This window comes from Urtica dioica, chromosome 4, assembly GCF_054948205.1.
Source record: "Urtica dioica subsp. dioica isolate 48M chromosome 4, U.dioica_male_clone48M_v1_H2, whole genome shotgun sequence".
NCBI lineage: Eukaryota > Viridiplantae > Streptophyta > Magnoliopsida > Rosales > Urticaceae > Urtica > Urtica dioica.
This window is the reverse complement of record NC_142759.1, coordinates 7,244,131-7,263,973: the sequence shown is the minus strand read 5'-3', so window position 1 is coordinate 7,263,973 and position 19,843 is coordinate 7,244,131. Positions and strand designations below refer to the sequence as shown.

Genomic DNA, 19,843 nt, shown 5'->3' with positions numbered 1-19,843 from the left:
TATTTTCCATTACTATGTTATGCGAAAAGACAAGCGAGTTGAGTGTATGCGGCTAGTGTGTTATTATGACGAGCTCTTCAAAATATTAAAAATAAAATTTAAAAAAAAAATTGCTTCAAGATTTATTTTTCAATATATTAATACACATTTCTGTACATGTATCGATAAGACACTTTCTTGAAAATTGTAGATAAGATATAAAAAACGATGTTCACATTACGTCAACTGTAATGCTAAATTTGGGGAAAAGTCTTCTGTATTAAAACTGATAAATTATTATTATTTTCCATAAAAAAATATTTATATTATTAGGCTCAGAATATTTCTGAGAAAGCATTTAAGAAAAGTTTCAACGCTCTCAGAATACTAATGTCACCTACATTTAAAGATCCATGTTTCTTAGCAAACTTGATTTTTACAATCTAATCAATTAGTCATTTATCAAAATAAACATGACTATTGGACAAGTGTACCCTTGTCTTTTAAAAGATCCATGTTTTTCAATAACCAAATACAAGAAATAAGAAAGTAAATAAATAAATAAACAATGAATTAAGGAGCCAATCGTGTGATGCAATTCAATCATCAAATCGTGTGATTTTTCAAAGACCCGAGCCAAAATACTTACCAATCGAGAAAACCACTCCTTGATTGATTTTATTACAAATTCATATAATAAAAAAAACCCTCGAATAAGAAACGTAAATTACACTTTATTTCTTAAATTTTGAATATTTTTATGATCTGTTCTACTAAGGTTCATTTGTCAAAGTTTAATGTTTTTCAAACTTTATCGTTTATTGTTGTTAATTTATGTTGGTATGTGATAGTAATTGACAAGGTTTGTTTAGGTAAATTTCGTTTATATATGTCAATTTAGGTTAACGTGAGTCCTTAGTATGGTTTGTTGGTATAATCGATTAAGCTTCTTAAATTATGGAGAAGAAAGTGAACTGCACTGAAATTCAAATTCAAATATTGAACATTCAAGATTTTTTTTATATTTAAGAATAGCCAATTCCTTAAATTAAGGAACTAATAATTTAATCACACGAATTTAATTATCCAAATAGAAAAACTGCCAATATTTTTTTTACTTCACGCGTTCAAGGTTAATTTAGGCATACATATATTGATTTGAATGCCACGTAGGCCCAAGTTGGCTAAACTTCTTCAAACTTTGGTTATTATGCAATTGTGACGTTTGAAGTATTCTAATTGATGATATTATTAACGAAAAATAATTTTTTTATGTTGCGTTTTCTGTTGATTTATATCCTGTCGTTTCGTCAAAGCTAAATAAAAATAAATAAATAAAAAATTGTCAGCTTGTAAGCGGAATCATTTTTTGGGTCAACAGTTTGGAGTCGAACAAAAAAAAAAAAAAAAAACACACACACACACACACATTTACAATTCAGATAAATGCGGATCGAAAAACCAGTGTGTATTGAATTATATACAAAATTTGGTGCAAAGTCTTCTGGAACTACAACATGCTTTTCTTTTTTGGACATTCGGTTTATTTCTGAGCAATCATTAAAACGAATTGTCAACGCTCTCACAAGTCAGAATAATAGACACAACCTTCCATGTTGTCTTACAAACAAGCGAGTTGCGTCTGGGAAAAATAGCATAAAATACAGTAGTGGACACAAAGACAACGTAAGCTATAATACGTCAAACATAAAGTCGCAACCTAAAAAAAAAATAAAAAATCATGTTACAAATTCTAAAATGAATCGCACCGATGCAGATTGGAACTGATCATGGAGTCATTAATTAAACATACCTATATTCGCGGTAAAATGGAGAAAGAAGCCAACTCATTGTCGACGTTCTGTTATGCACGGCTGTTTAAGAAATAAAAAGATGATGTTAATTCGCACGGTGTCGAGTCATTTTCGACATTCTGTCATGGACGGCTAAATATGAAGAAAAAAGACAAATTGTTCATGTTCTATGATATGTTGATTTATATATTTTGTCTATTCGTCCAAAATGGAGTAGTGTTGGATAGATGGACTTAATATATAGTATGCGAAAACAAGCGATCAGTTGGGTTTATGCGTTAGTGTATTATTAATGGTGACCTCATTAACAGATAACGTTGACATGCTGTCAATAGTACTTTAGAAACTTCTCAAAACTTATCTTCATCTTCTTTTCTTCTTCTTCTTCTTTTTTTTTTTTTTTTTTTTCCCTAGAAGTGACATTATTAGCCAAGATTACATAATATATTAGCAGTGCAAAGAGTATGTGACATTATCGGCTAAGATTACATAATTTATGATAAATTTTAAGGGGCATGCATTTTTGTAATCCAAGAAATTCGAACCCACGACTTCTCCGTCGAGTTACGTGTGTGATTACCACTAGACGAAGTTAGCTACCATCTCAAAACTTATCTTTAATAAGATTAGGAAACGAAAAACCAAAAATAAAGACACACACACACATATATATATATAATTATAAGTAAGTGTCCTCTTAATTGTAACTAATTATTGAAATTTAACCAACGATTAATTAATTAATTTAATTATTTATTTATTTATTTTGTAAGAAATAACCATCAGGCTTATATGACACCATATTTAGCAAATTGATTCATAATTGTAGCACTCTTAAATAATTGCACTGTTTTATTTTTGAAATTCATAATATAAATAATTGTAGCATTCAATTAATATAAATCAGTTGGTTTACTTTCAAATATAAAGGAAGCAGTGATTCTCTTCATTATTTACATTAATTGTTTCTTTATTTAATTTTTTATTTGAACGGCATTTTATCATTCCATCACGTCTGAACGATAAACAAGTTATTTTTTGGCGATTTTCAATTTTATCCATGCACATTGTTGACATGGATTTATAATTTTTTTCTGTAATGCAATACCATGGTGGGCTCATCTTCTTCCTTGGACGAGTCTCGTAAGTATGATTTTTCAGTTTTTGTTTAAAATCTCTCTGGTGTTTTATTCTCAAAGTTTTTAAATTTTCATGTGTTTTTTCTGTAAACGTTATTAATGACTATTTACAACTATTAACATATGAACAAATTGATGATTTAATGTTTAGAATTTGGAGTATCATTGGCAGATTTATCTTTTTCCTTGGTTGAATATGACACTTATGATTTTTTTGCTTTTTTAGTTTCAAATCCTTCTACTTTTATTCTAAACAAATCAATATATTTTGTGTTCATAAACGGTATTAACAACTATTTAAAATTATTAATTTATGAACCAATTTATTATTTTTGACATCTAAATCAATTATTAACATCTAAACCAAATATTTCTGAATGAAGTGGAAATGATAATATGAATAGAAATTTGATTTGTTGGGAATGTGTCCAAGAAGAAGAAGAAGAAGAAGACAATGTTTTCTATGAAAGCGTCCAAAACAAGAACAGTACGAAATCTTAGAAAATAGAGAATTCAAGAAAAAATGAATTTACACTTTTATGTTTAAGTTATGTATCATATACTGCATGATGTATTTTGCCAAGTGTCTACTTATTGTTGGTATATTTATGATTCAACATTTTTTTTGTTTATTTGTACTTTTTGAGATGTGTTTACTTGATATTAACTCACATAAATACGTTAAATGTGCGTAAGGTTTTCAATTAGTTATGAAAAAGTGGATATTGTCTTGTTGACGTAGGGCCTCCGTTCTTCCACTGCGTTAGACTCCACATTAGTATGGCATTCTCCGTTTTAGATTCAATCTACACGATTTTTATTTTTGGGCTCTTTCTCAAAAAGCTTATTAATGGAGTTGGTGAGACTCTTATATCCAATACAATTTTTGCATACTCTTTCGATGTGAGATTTGTGCTGCTATCCCAACAATCCTCCCATCAAACCAAGGACCATATACACGTGGCCTCCCCTCTGGTGAAATCATCTTCTACCGCCGTTTGGCGCCAACGGAAAACGCCGTCTGACCATCGTCATTGTCAGGAAGACTTTCGACACAAGGCACTCTCATCACGAGGCCATTACATTGAGGGCTTCTTTTTCCACATCGCAAATGCATCACAAACTTCCAATGCTCCTGAACCTTTGGCTCTGATACCATTTGTAGGGCCTCTGTTTCTCCACCGCGTTAGAGTGCCATATCATCATGACTCCATATTAGTAAGATATTGTCCGTTTTGGGTTCAAGCCTGCACGGCTTTTGTTTTTAGGCTCCTTCCCAAAAAGCCTTATACTAGCTAATAAAATTAGTGAGACTCTTATATCTAAGATAATTCTTGTCTCTACTCTTCCGACGTGAGACTTGAGTTGCTACCTCAACACTTGATACATACATGAGAATATTTTATAAGAGAATAATTATAATAATCATAATAATAATAGTAGTAGTGACACCTTCGAGTTGTTGAATTATTCTACAATTTTCACCATGTGATCGCTTTCAAGGCTATTCTTCAGTCCTATGTAGTATGTACCAGTCTATCCATATTTTGATATTCGAGCTTGATATCATTATTTTACTTGATCGATTTGCATATAGTCTTAGACTAGCCGAGTTGACATGAGTATTCTTTTATTGTCATCTCAACTTGTCAATTAATTTGTCAAAAGTTTACGTCATTTATTGTTTAGCAAAAAATATTGGTTTAGATACTAATAGAAAGCAATATACAGAGTAATGGATCATTTTAAATCCTACTAAAAATAAATTATAAAACTTAACTTACTAATATGAATAAAGATTCATTAATTTTGAGTAAAAATTAAACGAAATAGCTCTAAAATAATTAATTTGAAAATTTGACAAGATAATTTAATAAAGTTCTTAAGCGAAATAGCAAATGTTTTAAGTTTTGTTTTCTCATAAAAATAACCAAACTTTAACATGGTATATACAATATTGGTACTACTGATAACATATTTAACCATATATAGAAGCTCTACACAAAGCGTACATAAAATATAATGAACCCAAATAAAATTTTTATATAAAGATAATAATATTTTAATTGTATAATATTAATATATTAATGTTGGCGTTGATATCAATGTATTAAAAAGAAATTTGTAACTAACTAAGTCATTTTAATCTTAGCGTTTGAGATTTAGCCAACGTTTAAAAAGTTATGGGAAAATAGCCAAATGTATGAGGTGGCAGTGGGGGTAATGAGTTAAAATTTCAAAAGTGTGCTTATATCAATTTAGCGGTTTTTTTTATAGATTCGTCAATTTCTCTCTCTTTTGGTTTTGAATTCGTCATTTTTTCTCTCATACTTTTTTCCAAACATTTTTTTTTCATCCAAACTTCAAAAATCCATATATATCTCATATGAACTCGAAATTGAGTCATTCTAAATCCTACGGATTCGTGACGCCGAGATCTTCATAAATAGACTCATTGTGTTGGATGAAAAATATTTTTTAATGTCATAGATGTAGAAAAATCACGTTAGTGCCTTAGATATGAAAATAACTGAAAATTTTCGGAAATCATACGGAAATAAATGGTAATTTATTGAATATTTTTTGAAAAGTCATTACAAACATAAGTAAACATGACACATTAAACATGATTTTTCATCAAACACAATGGATCTATTTTTGAAGATCTCGGCATCACGAATCCGTATAATTTGAAATCACTCAATTTCGAGTTCATATGAGATATATATGGATTTTTGAAGTTTTTATGAAGAAAAAAAATGTATGAAAAAAAGTAAGAGAAAGAAAGTGACGAATTCAAAATCAGGAACGAGAAATTGACGAATTTAAAAAACTAAGGACATAAAAATAATTTTTATTAGTTATCATTTATGTCATATAGACTGTTTGGCTATTTTTCCACAAGTTTGCAAACGTCGACTATTTTCAAAACACGAATAATTTTGTTGGTTATTAAACTATAGTGCCCTATTAAAAATGTGTAAACATGTGTGTCTTTATTAAATAAAAAGACGATGTTCACATTTTGTCTAATAATCTGTGTACTCGTCATCCACAAGTTAGATTAATCAGGAGCTCAACAGTTATCATCGTGGAGTTTAGCAAACACAATAAAAACAAAAACAACTAATTGTAATTGAGATAGTTCTAGACAGATTAAGTGAAGTTTTCAACGCTCTATACGACGTAATTAAGTAATATTACTAAAAGTCGCACGTTCCAGGTTGTCCTGTCAAAAACCATGACATGGCTTTAACTCTAATGTTATTCTGACCTTTCAAATCTGTGGCCAGCCAGAATTATGTATTAGCTGTTCACCGTACAAAAAAAAAAAAAAAAAAAAAGTCTAAGATATATCCAAAAGTTAGACGTACACTTGCAATATAATAAAATGTCAATATTACTGGTAGGCTATATATGTGCGTGCTAATCTCGAGGAGTAAATAGGAAAGAAGAGGGAATTAAATTTGATAAAAGTATTTGTTTTGGAAGAATGGCTGTGTACAACGACGATGAGGATCCGAAGAACGGTGATGATGATGGGTCTTCAGGTATCTTAATAATCTTGTAATTCATCTGTGCGTTGTAATTTAATATCACTAAACCTAATAATTTAAAATTAATAACAACGATCACAATATCAGATTCAGATTCAGGCTCAGACCACAATGCAACCGCCGAAGGAGACACGCAGCTAGTTCGCTACTCCAGAATAAAAGCGTCCCTCAAAGAATCCCAACTGAAGGTGTTGTTGGAGATCACTGCCTCGGAAACCGCTGAAGCTCGAGTCCCTCTGGATCTTGTCGCCGTTTTGGATGTGAGCGAGAGCATGGAAATGAACAGATCGCATGGGCATGGGCATGGGCATGGACATAGGCATAGGCACAACACGACTAGTACAACCAGCGGCGAGAGCAAGTTAGAGACACTGAAGAAGGCCATGCAATTCGTGATAGAGAAACTCGGCCCCGAAGACCGTCTGTCTGTCATCACTTTCAACAGCACAACACACAAATTGTTCCCTCTGCGCCTTCTGAACGAAACGTCACGAGCGGAGATTATCGAAAAAATCTTGGAGATAAAGGCGATCGGCCAAACGGACACCGCCGCGGGGCTTGAAGAAGGTTTAAAAGTCCTCGTTGATCGCCGGTTCTCGGAAAATCGTACCGCTGCAATCATGCTTATGACTGACGGCGAGCGAACCCATGGATTCCGCGATCCTGTGCTACTTGATCATATCGAGCAGTTTCCAGTTCACACTTTCGCCTTCGGGAAAGAGTCCACACCTAAGGTATATACACTCTTTTTTTTTTCTTTTTTTTTCAGTTAATTAAAATTGAACTGAAAAAAAAAAGATACACGATGTATTTAGGGGCTTGAGGAGATAGCTGCCAAAAGCAGAGGAACATACACTGATGTACGAGAAGAGAAGCATTTGAGCAGCGCATTCGCCGTGTGTTTGGCAGGTCTTCTGTCAGTGGTTGTTCAGGATCTCCAACTGATCATCAAACCTTTAGGAACTGAGCAATCAAAGATCGAACGTGTATCTGCTGGAAAATATTATGACGTCAAGGAAGTAAAAGATGCTGAAAAGTCCATTGAGATCTCGTTTGGAAATCTCTACAGTGAAGAGGTCCGCAAGATCTTAGTGTACATTCGTCTGTCTGCTATTAATGATGACAGCAACCCTAAGGTGCTCGAAGCGATAATCAGATATCAGTAAGTTACTTGAATTTTATTTTTCTTTTTTTGGGTAATATATATGTAATATTATTTTGTAATACAGTACCGATCCGGAGGATTCGGACGACGAACCAACATTTGATGGCCCTCCAGTGACGATTGCGGTGGAACGCTCTAAGACAGCCACAGACGAAGACATTCCAAAGGTGATCATTGAGGACAAGCGTGCGCAGACTGTAGATTTCGTAGAAGAAGCTAGAAAGTTGGCCAAGGACCGCAAATTTTCAGCTGCGACGGAGAAACTGAAAGAAGCGAAAAGGTCGCTAGAGGAGGTTAAGGACATTGATGATCCCGAGAAGATAATACAGGCGCTTCTGGATGAAGTGGAAAAGCTGTTGAAGATGGTGGATTTGGACAAAGAGCACAGCACGAGTTTGATCGCAACGTTTCTGTCTTCTCAAAATCTGCAGCGTGGTGTTAAGGGCCATCTTTTCCATGCCACGCCACTCATGCGTGAATTTCATAGCCAATCTTCTGCCGAATAACGCACCGATATGGAGTGCATTGATGAAGAACACAAAGAGGAAGAGGAAGAAAAAGGCACGAGCTTTTTAAGCCTGTTCCAAGCTGGAATTCGATGAATTGGAGTTTCTCTTTGATAATGTTTTATTTTATGCACATTTGAATGTTTTTTTAATGCTTTTTTTTATGAGTGGTCTGTTTGTTGCATGATCTGGTTTACTTTTGTTTCCTTGAAATTATGATTTGTTTTATGAAGTATGATAATTTTTCGTTTTGACATATCAAAGGGGCGTCCCAATATATGGACTCGATATTAATATACGAAAACACTATTTTCCATATGAGGAAAAAGAAGCGGAGACATAGAAAAGAAGGAAGTGAAGAAGAACACGGACAAAAGATAAGAGTGGCCCTCATTGGAACGAGGACTTCAAGAAATGATGACATGCGCTGTCATGAATTTCTACATGTAAGAATAGTTTATACTATCTTAAATAGTGAAGATCTTAGAACTATGATTTTAAAAGTCAATCTTGTTCACATAATGCCTTCATGTTTATATACCAATCATAAGGAACAACATTCATAAAAATTCATGTAACGACCTCAAGTTGTCATTCACATAAGAACATAAAATAGCGTCAATTATGACATCTAATGATTCTCATTCTTTTGACATGATCAGTAAATGTCTTAGGGGACAATCATTTCGTTAATGTGCTCGAATATTTACAAATTTTCTTTACGAACTTCATATTTAACTGCAAAGTATTCCAATTTCATATGTTTAGCACCCTTTGAATGATTGTCATGTTCAGGAAAAAAAAAAGAGTGATGCGAAATTATCAATGCTATAATTTTCAGCGGCTTAACGATGGTTTCGACAAATGTAAGTCTTGAAAAAAAACGTTTAGTAGCCATAAATCATGAACCATAACATCAAAGCATGCTACAAATTCAAATTCAACTTCGATGCAGCAATATCAGATTATTTCGCACTCTTCTATGAAATCGCTCCTCTGGCTAAAAGGATCAAATAGGCGAAAGTGAATTTTTTTGGGAATCTACGCATTAGAAAAATCTGAATTTAATATCCAATCACATTACCGTTATCAGTTTTCCTATAAGAGAGCCTTTGATGTTTCATTCCTTCCATTTACCTCAACACTTTCTTCGCAGCTTTCCAATGATCTACTCTTGAATTATTTTGATACCTACTCAGCATTTCAAAGCAAAACGGATGTCTGATTTGGTACAAAGTGCGTACATCAAGCTTCCAAAAACATATGCATAAGTAATTTGTTCTATTTTTTTAGTTCCATTTGTTTAGAAAGGACAAGTGAATGAAATATCGTGTAAAGTGTAAAAAAAAAATTTTGCTTGTCAACTGTGAACTTTGATTACCACTTGTTACAACTGAAAGAGTACGATTTTCAGGACATTCGTAGTAGTCTCTCTCTCTCTCTCTCTCTCATATTATTAATAATAACATGTATAATGCATTCTCTAATTGTGAGGTATCTTTCAGTTTCAGTACTCTTTGTATGATCAATATGCTACTAATTATCCAGTTTCCAATAGCTACTCGTGCCAAAAAGTAAAGAAAATAAAAGGCAAAGGAAATTCATCCGTCGATTAAGAATTAAACGGTAAATAGAAACAGTCACATAGTGACAGATATCTAAACGTCATAAGAATATGTTCTTTTCCCACGAAAGCAATGTGAACATGTTCCACGGACGCCAAAACACACTCGATCAAAAAAAGAAAAAGAAAAAAACACAACCAAACATTAAAACCTGAAAATATAAAACCGAACGTAATAAAAAAAAAACATGTTCTTCGTACCCTACGAAAGCAGCTTGGATATTACGAAGACATGGCCATTATTGTAAATTGAAAGACAAAACACGCTGAACGAAGTAGGTTATTGTGATGAGCGAAACGACACTCAAAGTCGTGTTTGAAGCAGTAGCTTTTTCGATCTAGTGATGAAAGTGGGCGTAACACTCTTTGAAAATAGCTTCAAACGAATCTTTGTTCTCAATTGTGACTTCATGGTTGTCATATCTGGTGTCGAACTCTTTAAAGGCTTTGATGAACGTGCCTCCGTCCCCGGACATCACCAGCCGCGGTCCCTGGCACATCAAAACCCAACTTCCTACGAACTTCAAGGCATGCAGGGAATGAAGCTCTTCCTTAATGGCAGGGACATCATTGTAACTTTCAGCGTATAGATGTTCTACGGTGTCCCAAAACTCGGAAGCTGTTTTGTTGTCCTTTTCGCTCTTTCCGACGGCGAACGAGCTAAGTTTAGTACTACTCTTCTTTTCAAGGCGATGTGCGGCGTGTTTTAGGGCCTTCTCTAACTTCAAAGGAAACGTCAAGTTGGTTCCACCGTACACGAAGATGTACCTCTTTTTGTGTTTCATCTGTTAGTTTGATCAAACAGAACGAATATACACGGAAATCAATTATTAATTATTTGATCATGTCACGAAAATATATAAATTGTGTAAAGTCCACCAATCCATTTAAGATTTTATTCTCTAATATCAATATACAAAATTAGACTAATTGCGTTGTCAATGTAGAATATGAGAAGCTAAAGTTTTTGGTTTTTCAATGGAGATAAATTTGTTAGCTCCATTTAGCATTCACACAAAAGAAATAAACTGCAATCACTTTGCTGATAGAATTAAGGCAAACGTTGAAAGGGGGTGTAAACTGTAAACCCCTCTCTCTGTCTGTCTCATAGATATATATAGTTACAGATACGGTAAAGTAATTATAGAGATTATACTTACCAATGATATTAGTTGGGGATCGCTAATTTTGGCTGCAACAATCTTGGGCCAGTTGATGGTTTCGAGAGCCATGATTTCGGAGACCTTGTCGAAAGGACTTGATAAGGGTTTGTATCGGGAGACAAGATTCACGCTGCATATGTTTTCAAAGACCAAATCCTTGGTCAATACCACCACAGTGGTAGGCTTCTTGCCCTTGGAATATTTCCACTCCTGTTTGAGAAACTTAATCCCTAATTGCGTTGGCTTCCCTCCAACGATACGGAAACCTGTATCCAAGCAGCTTTTCTGTGCAAACTCATACATTTTGTCTCTATTGACAGTATTCCATTCATCGAAAATAGGAATCCACAGTAAGGCTCCGGGTTTCGGAACAGACTGTTTTATGAGTTTTAAATCATCGGCTGCCACGTCGCCACCCGATGAAATCACCAAAATGAGTGCTTCCCCCGCATTCTTTATGTCAGTATTGAAGTAGTTATACTGTTTCAAGATGATCATTTTCACAAAATTTTAGTTGATGATAGACGTGCGCTTGTTACAATTCAAATTTGTAGTGTAAAATTAGTTACATAATCTTGGAAACGGTCTAATAACTAGTTTAAATATTTGAGTTAAGGGGTAATTTTTTAATAATTAATAGACACAAGGTTAGTTTAAGATGAACAGAAAATAACCGAAGATGAGAATTCTGATCGAGTTAAAATACAAGGCACAACTGAGCATTTCAGTAAAATACCTAGATTAAAATGATGTTTACTCTATCTGTATACAAGGACGATGTATCTTGTGCCCGTACAAAATTACATGCATTTATATAATATATATATATATATATATATATATATATATACGTACATATATCTGTGGTCAAGAAAATATAACAAGATGTCTATATATCGGATAATCTGAACATATTCACTAATTTGCAATATGCAGCGATAAAATATCATATATCACTAACCTGGATCAGGCTACCTCGATCCCGTTGGTAATAATATAGGAATAGGTTGTCAGGGCCGGCCCTTGCCCTTGGCAAGTTAGGCCTATGCCTAAGGCCTCCAAATTTTAAACAATGATATAGGCTAAAAAAAGGCCCATTTTCATAATATTGAGGACTCATAATTTGATCAATATTAACCTATTTTTATATAATGTATTTTTTAAGAGGCCTCATTTTTTAATTTTGTCTAAGGCCTCAAATTATATTGGGCCGGCCCTGTAGGTTGTTAGGCTCAAAAATTTGTTGAAAATCAATATTATTGTTGAGCTTTTCTAGCAGCGCCCAGTAGCTCTTGGCATCTTCTGCAACCAGTTCAATTTGTTTAAAAAAAAATTGTTAATAATATTGTAATAATATGTGTGTGTGTGTGTCAATGTGTGTACCGTGCTTGTCGTAGAGTTCGTTCAGTCTCCTGTTGAGTTCAGCCTCGATGCTGCTCAGTCTAACGTTGTATGGATTCATATAATCAAATATCAGATCATCCCTATGCAGGAAAGTTAAAGAAGAAATAAGTAAAATGGCCATCCATTATATTTCTGGTGATAAGTTTAATAGACTGATCACATACAAATTAAATCTTCAATAAATATAAAAATCAAAGATAATATTTGGGGGATCCGTGTGGCAGAGCAGATTGTAATTGTGACCATGTATAATCTAAAATGACACACTACATATTATATATATATATATATATATATATATGAGGTATTTGCGTTTTTAGAGTTATCCTTGGCTCTATACAGATGAAATATAATACCTAAAAAAACTACGAATTAAAAAACAAGGGCTTAGTTGCACTTATAAGCAGAGTCTTGAATTTTATGCGTTTTTAGAGGTTTGTTCTTTTCTTTTTTTCTTCTTAACATTTTTATTAGTTCCCGAACTAATAAAATTTAGCATCCACAGCCTTTTTGCACAATTTTCATCAATTGTTTTGCATAAATCATAATCTTCGGAGAAAATTGTGAGTAAATTTGAAAAAAACAACAAAATAATTTTTTTAGGTCATAAAAGAAGATCTATATAAAAATAACTAATAACTAAGAGATTGATCTGTGGCTGTACAGTGTCATTAATTAATCGTAAAATATTACTATCAAGTAATTCTCCATGAGCCATATTTTAATGTATACTAAAAAATACACAATATTTGATGGCGTGATAAAATGAAAAGAGATTGAAGAGCTCACTCGTTGTATAGAAGACAATTAAGCTTCGCCGTGGAAACTACGAGAGAAATGATAATCCAATAACAATATCCAGCCAATTCCGTGTCATCCAATTCCGTCGGTCTAGCTTCATAGGCGGGAGTGAGCTTTTGCAATTTCAAGATGCAATCCATGACTTGGACCACGTGGAAGCTGGAAGTCCTGACCAATGCGAGGTTTTCAATCAGTGTCGGTAGGATTTTCGTCGTCAGAGACGGCTTGGCTATCATAAAGAGCGGCACTTTTTGCAGATGTGCCAATGATATGTCCAACTGCTTTGGGCCGCTTCCTAGGAGCGGAACCATAGCCGACTCTGCAAAATGGCCGAATTCCATAGCCCACGCCGATAGTACCAACACCGCCTTGGCTTCCCAACCGTAGTCTTTGACCTTCTCAAGAATCGCTAGTGTCACGTTGTGTGCCGATTTGTTGACTTCCGCTGGATTCTTGAACGACAAGGCTGATATCTAAAATTAGTGGAGGCGGGAAAGAAAAAATTAAGAACCAATATATGTTTTGACTTATTTGAATTCTCAGTTATTCAGGAGCTTGCAATTTTGAAACGCTCAAATAGTTTTAATTCTCACTAAGCATCTTCTTTTTCATTTTAAATTTTAATCGAGTTTTTTTTTACTACAAAATACTTGTAGTTGTAGGTAACAGGAAATTTTTTTTTTTTTTTAAGGTCATTAGGAAAATAACTAATTTAAACGTTTGACATTGCTAAATAGTCAACGTTTGGTAAATTTTAGGTAAATAATCATTTTCATGAATTTATAGACGTAAATCTTAGATAAATACACACCTCCATATATTAGGTCACGTCATTATTTACAGCTATTTATCTAAGATTTAACAAACGTTAGTTATTTAGCAATGTCAAACATTTAAATTGATTATTTTTATAATTTTCTGTTTTTTTACTGTTGGAGAGTTCTCCCTTCTAAATATTAGACAAGGAAAAAACAAAAGTAAAATATTAGACAAGGAAAAAACAAAAGTAAAATGATAAGGTGTAGAAAAAATTAATATATTGAGTAGTAAATGACCTGTGCGCCAATCTCCTTTAGCAAACGCATGGGCAAAGCCAAACCCGAAGTTGTTGGAGAGTTGACTTTCAATTCGGCTTCCGTCAACTTTGTACCCTGTATTCACAAATCATAACATTTTTTTTTTATCAGCTCCCAGCAATTATATATCAAAACATACATGTCCTAATAATATATATGTACATTTTTTTATTATTTTTTCTTACTAGAACCTTATAATGTTTTCACAGTAAGGTTCAGGGAAGAGGGAAAAGAGTAATTACATACCTTAGCAAGATGATCAAAATACTCGTGACACTGTTGAATTACGAGGCGAGAGGTCAAATAGGCACTAAAATATTCGAGGGGTTCATCGACATCGTCGTCGTGAGTTTTGTAGATTATGTCTATGATTTCTTTGTTGTTTTCGGAGGCAGAAAATGGAAATTCCTCGCCCCCATCATCACTATCAGTACTATCACTATCAGAATCGCTTTCCTCACGCTTGGAGGAACGTGAGGCCTCTTCCTTTGATGCTAGATTATCTTTCATGATGAGAGAGAGAGAGAGAGAGAGAGAGAGAGAGAGAGAGAGAGAGAGATGGGTATGAGTTTAATTTGTGTAATACATGCGACCCCTTCTATTCTATTTATAGCCAACCTCTCAAGCAATCATTATTCTAATGTTAATAATAACACTTAAAAACGATTTTCATCAAGATTATTGGGACGAAAAATAATTTTGAAATGCCACAAGATTCGTGGTTTTGGAAATTGTTAGCTTTGTAAAATGGAGATAAGGAATTTGGGGAACAAAACTGGAGTTGATCTTTTTCTATTGTCATTGACTTTTTCTATTGTCATTAATAGTTAAGATTATAAAATGTTAAAAGACTAAACTATATCATTATGTTAAATTTTAGACGTAAGCTACTCATTTTGACATGATTTAAAAAATACTCAATTTCGGCTGTGTTGACCTGTAAAATTAGTACAACAATATCTCACGAAAATACACAGACTCCGAGTACAAGGCTCCGAGTACAGAGATGATTTAGGCAAGACTTTCTCTTTATACAGACGAATCTAATACAAGAGAGCGATGTTTTCTAGAGGTTTCAAGTGAAAGCAAGTGTGTGTCCAAGTTCCGTGTCGCAGCCTCTATTTATACTCGTCTGGTGTGGCCTCGTGGTCGTGTCTCTGGCGGTTATTCTGGGGAACGTGGGGTGATCAATCCCACGTTCTGGACGGTTTTGGGTAACTGTTGATAGGTGCGTTTATTACGCGTAAAACTCCTATTTCTCAGACTAAAAAACTAACGAGTCCTCAAGTGTTTTTGATAGTTTTTGTATGTTTGTGAGTGATTTTCAGGTTTAAAAGGTCAATTGGGTCTTGAGGAGGTTATTAGCGCATCATGTGACGATTCCGAACAATTTCAAGGAGATTCATACACATTTGGACAACTTGGAGCGAAACAAGGAACGACGTCCTCTTCGGCAGGATTTTGGGATTTTTAAATGATGATTCTGGATGATCCACTTCCAGAATTGGATAGAGCTCCCTCTTAACTTTCCAACGCATGTTTATTTGCAGAAATCGGACATCGGAGCTAGGAGTTACGACCGTTTAAAAAACGGTGTGCAGCGAACCGGGAAGCGCGCGCCGCGCGGACGAAAATTTCACCGTTTTTGCCTCCAGAGTCGTATGCGCGAACCGCGCGAAGCTGAAAAAATGATCTGCGCGCCGCGCAGACAAAAGTGCGCGCCGCACGGTCCCGAAATCAGCTTTTTCCAATGTTGCGTTTCTGAGCGGATTTTGGCCATTGGATCAAAATGAAAGGTCCAGATGGCTCCGAAAATGACCCCATTCATCCTTAAAAACACAAATACAATCATACTAAGGCATGCTAGGGTTTGGGGATCTCATCTCATCTCATGTGAGAGAGAGCTTTTCTTTGTTTTTCATTTTTTCCTTAGAGTTTCTCTTGGTTTTGCTTTGGAGAAGAAGGAGATCGGAGTGCCATCTCACCGGAATTCGTCCAGCCACCACCACCATAGTTTTATCCTCTTCCTCTATCTCTTGAACAACATTTATTTATGAAGATTATTTTGGTTTCATTGTTCTTGATTTATGTTTGCTTTGTTCTTTGTATCACCATGAACTAAGCCTCCATAGGGCTATGGTGTAGCGAGTTCTTGACGGTTATGGATTCCTAAATAGATTGATTTTATTGTTGTTGCTCTTGTCATGTTGCTTAGTTCAATTCCATTTTTAATGCCTTGTATGAGATTAGCTACCTTATGCATGTTTTATGTTCAATTCTAATGCTTGAGAAAAATTAGATTGTTGTGCTTTTGTTTTGGATTACTAAAATACATTCCTAGGCTAGAGATAGCTAGGCTGTTTTAGACTCGTGTGTGTACTCTTGTTGTGAATGCTTGCCGTGCTTTTTAGGAGTTGAGATCGAGAGATAAAACTCCGGCATTGAGTTTAGGTTGCTAGATGCTCGAGAGAGATTTAGTGATACGATTAGCGTGAGTACGAGTAGTAATATATGAACAACAATAATCGTGCGTAATTTCCGTGAATCCGAACCGTAGATTGAACTCGTGAAACCATAGTCCTCCGTCTTCATAATTGTAAAACCGTTCTTTAGTTTTGTTGTTTATTTTATTTACTTGCTAGATAATTTTGTGACAAACCTTCTATCATTATTTTTGGGTTCTCATTCAAACTTGTGAATCTTGAATCTTCAATTTAGCTAGTCCTCGTGGGATCGACTCGTTCTTACGATTTATTACTATTGCGACCACGTGCACTTGCGTGTGCGAGAAAATTCGTAACAACTGTCTCTCACCTCTCGCTGAGGTGGACGGTTAATACTTTTCGTATGGTTCCTGAACCGTCGGGGTGTGCGTTTTATAGTTTGAAACATGTTTTCTTTTGGTTTTGACTAGTCTTTGACCCACGTTCTTCTCTTCTCTCCGAAGTTCTGATCGGTGGGTTTCGTTCTTAACTTATGAACGGTTTGTTCCTTTTCAATGGATGGCCCTTGGGTTTATTTAACCTGAGCTCGGTGCTGGATTCCTCTTACTGCTCGGGAGTCCGACTATTCTACTCGGTGTCCGACTAATTTATCCCGTAACAGCTGCCCTCCAGTGTCTTAGTATTATTAGCAAAAATGGTAAGGAACTATTTCGGTTTTACTCATGACCGTGTTCATCTTTGCTTATTTGTCTCGGGATGTTCCGAGTAGAATTCTACATTCTTCTCTTTTTTGCAGGACATCGTACGACGTCGTTTGTCTTTTGGTATTGCTGAACCGTGGCGTCCTTTGCTTCGACGGTCAGATGTAGTTTGGCTTCTTGGACAAGCTTAATCCTCGCCGTTCATGTGGTCTTTATATAAGGCCTCTTCTCAACTCTTGGCTTCATTTTGCTTTTTCTTCTAAATTTTTGCTTCGGAGCGTTCTCGGCTTGATCTGCTTATTCAGACTGTGCTCTTAGCTTTCTCGCTTTTTGCTCGGATCTTCCGACCTTCAATTTCGCGGGTAAGGCTTTTTTATCATTGATCTGATACATTTTTGAGATCATTATTCGGTGATCTGTATCTTCCTTTATTTCTCGTATTCGGACCCTTCGGACTTTAGGGATCTTAGTATCTCACCTTCCTTAGGGCCATGGGAGGACTTGCGCGTCCTGATCTGAGTTTTGACTCCCGCGTCGTTCGACGGTCGGAGCCTGATCCTGATAGTGTTATCTTGTCGGATGGGTCTTCATTTCCTTTCCTCAGGAGTCGCGTTTGGTACCATGTTCCAGAGATAGGATGGGACCGCCCTGTAATGGCTTTCGATGAATCATGCGTGTATCCCAGTCCTGAGTCCGAGAGGGTTGATAACGAGAAAAAGGTTTTTGACTCGTCTTCCCTGTCGTGTAGGGATACCATGGTTGTGGAGATATCGTCTTCGTCCGCTTCTTCGAGGGAGAGCGGGTCGGAATCTCGTGATTCAACGAGCCTATCTTTTTCGCAAGACCGAGGAGAGGGCTCTTCTCAAGGCATTCCGGGTCCGAGTGGGAGGACATTTGGGATCGATCTCCCAGAGGAAGAGGACGAGCCCTTGGTCTTTGAACGGAAAGAGGGCCAATTTTCGGCTAAGGTTTGGACTTCTCGGGTTACCGAGAAATATATACAAGAGCTGAGGGAGGAATTTGAGATAGCTGAGGGCATTATTATCTCGGCGCCATTAGAAAGTAAAAAAAACACTTGCGACCAAGCCGCTTTTTGAAAAGTAAAAACAACACTTGCGACCAAGCCGCTTTTTGAAAAGTAAAAACGACACTTGCGACCAAGCCGCTTTTTGAATGTTTGAAAGATAAAAATGTTAAACGTAAAATCGACGAAGGTGCTCAGCATTCCAGGGGTTTTTCTCCATATCTCCGCTCAATTGTTGTAGTCGGTAGGCCCCGTTTCCGAAGTCTTCTCGGATGATGTAGGGTCCTTCCCAGTTTGCGTTGAAGGCTCCTTCTTGGTGGATTTTGGTGTGGAGAAAAACTCTTCTGAGGACTTTGTCGCCGACTTTGAATGATCTTGGTCGGACTTTCCTGTTGAAATACCGAGTAACCTTTTGCTGGTTAGCTAGATTTCTTAATCTGGCTTTTTCTCTTTTTTCTTCTAACAGGTCTAGGTTAATTTTTAGAATGTCGTTGTTTACCTCTGTTGAATAATTTTCTCTCCTTACTGTTGGTATTAAGACGTCGGTCGGTATGGCCGCGTCGGAACCGTATGCGAGGGAGAAAGGCGTTTCGCCAGTTGAGGAGTGCTCGGTGGTTCTGTACGACCAGAGAACTTCTTGGAGCATATCCACCCACTCTGACTTTTGCTCGCCTAACTTTGTTTTCAAGCCGTGTTTTATTATCTTGTTGACTGCTTCCACTAAGCCGTTGGACTGTGGTCTGACTGCATCCGCATCGGCCTGTTGGCAAAGCTCCGATTAGATCTATTCCCCATTCTACGAATGGGATCGGGCATGAGAGGGAGATGAGTGGATTAGGTGGAAGCCTCAGGATGTTAGAAAACTTTTGACATTTGACGCATTTTTGTGTCATGCGCCGAGCATCGGCTTTGATTGTTGGCCAGTAGAGTCCTTGCCGGATGATTTTTTGTGCCAATGCTTCGCATCCGATGTGGCTTCCGCATATCCCTTCGTGGATCTCTTTGAGATTGTACTCGGCTTCGTCTTCGTCTAGACATTTGAGTAGAGCCTGAGAAAATCCTCTTTTGTAGAGATTTTCACCTTCTAGGAAATATCGAGCAGCTCTGAACTTCAAGCTTCTAGCCTCATTTTTTTCTTCGGGCAGAGTTCCGTGCTGCAAGTATTCCCTGATCGGAGTTTGCCATGACTTCCGTCGATCGATTTGAAGCACATGGGGAGCTTGCTCAATGCTAGGTTGCCCAATTTTGATTACTGGGATTGATTCCGAGCCGGATCCTTGAATAGCATGCTTTGCTAATGCATCGGCTTCTTCGTTCATGGCTCTGGGGACTTGGGTGATTTCGCATAGTTCGAATTTGCTTGCTAGGTTTCTAGCTTTTTCGGCATATAGCGACATCTTTTCGCCTTTTGCTTGAAATTCACATTTCATTTGATTAAAAATTAAC

General features: G+C 36.0%; 2 protein-coding genes across 2 annotated transcripts; one reads left to right on the top strand and one right to left on the bottom strand.

Annotated features, from left to right (window-relative positions):
• The first annotated feature begins 6,366 nt into the window (after positions 1-6,366).
• LOC149399899 (uncharacterized) lies at positions 6,367-8,428 on the top strand. The gene is made up of 4 exons (XM_089610365.1): positions 6,367-6,483; positions 6,577-7,223; positions 7,305-7,651; positions 7,719-8,428. Exons 1-4 carry the CDS (start codon positions 6,426-6,428, stop codon positions 8,158-8,160), a joined length of 1,494 nt encoding a protein of 497 aa, XP_089466491.1. The 5' UTR covers positions 6,367-6,425; the 3' UTR covers positions 8,161-8,428.
• A 1,694-nt stretch (positions 8,429-10,122) lies between these two features.
• LOC149399898 (uncharacterized) lies at positions 10,123-14,738 on the bottom strand. The gene is made up of 5 exons (XM_089610364.1): positions 14,475-14,738; positions 14,208-14,303; positions 13,182-13,625; positions 10,945-11,427; positions 10,123-10,569 (listed from the first exon to the last, which is right to left on the bottom strand). The coding sequence occupies exons 1-5, from the start codon at positions 14,736-14,738 to the stop codon at positions 10,123-10,125; spliced, it is 1,734 nt and encodes a 577-aa protein (XP_089466490.1).
• Positions 14,739-19,843: the final 5,105 nt, after the last annotated feature.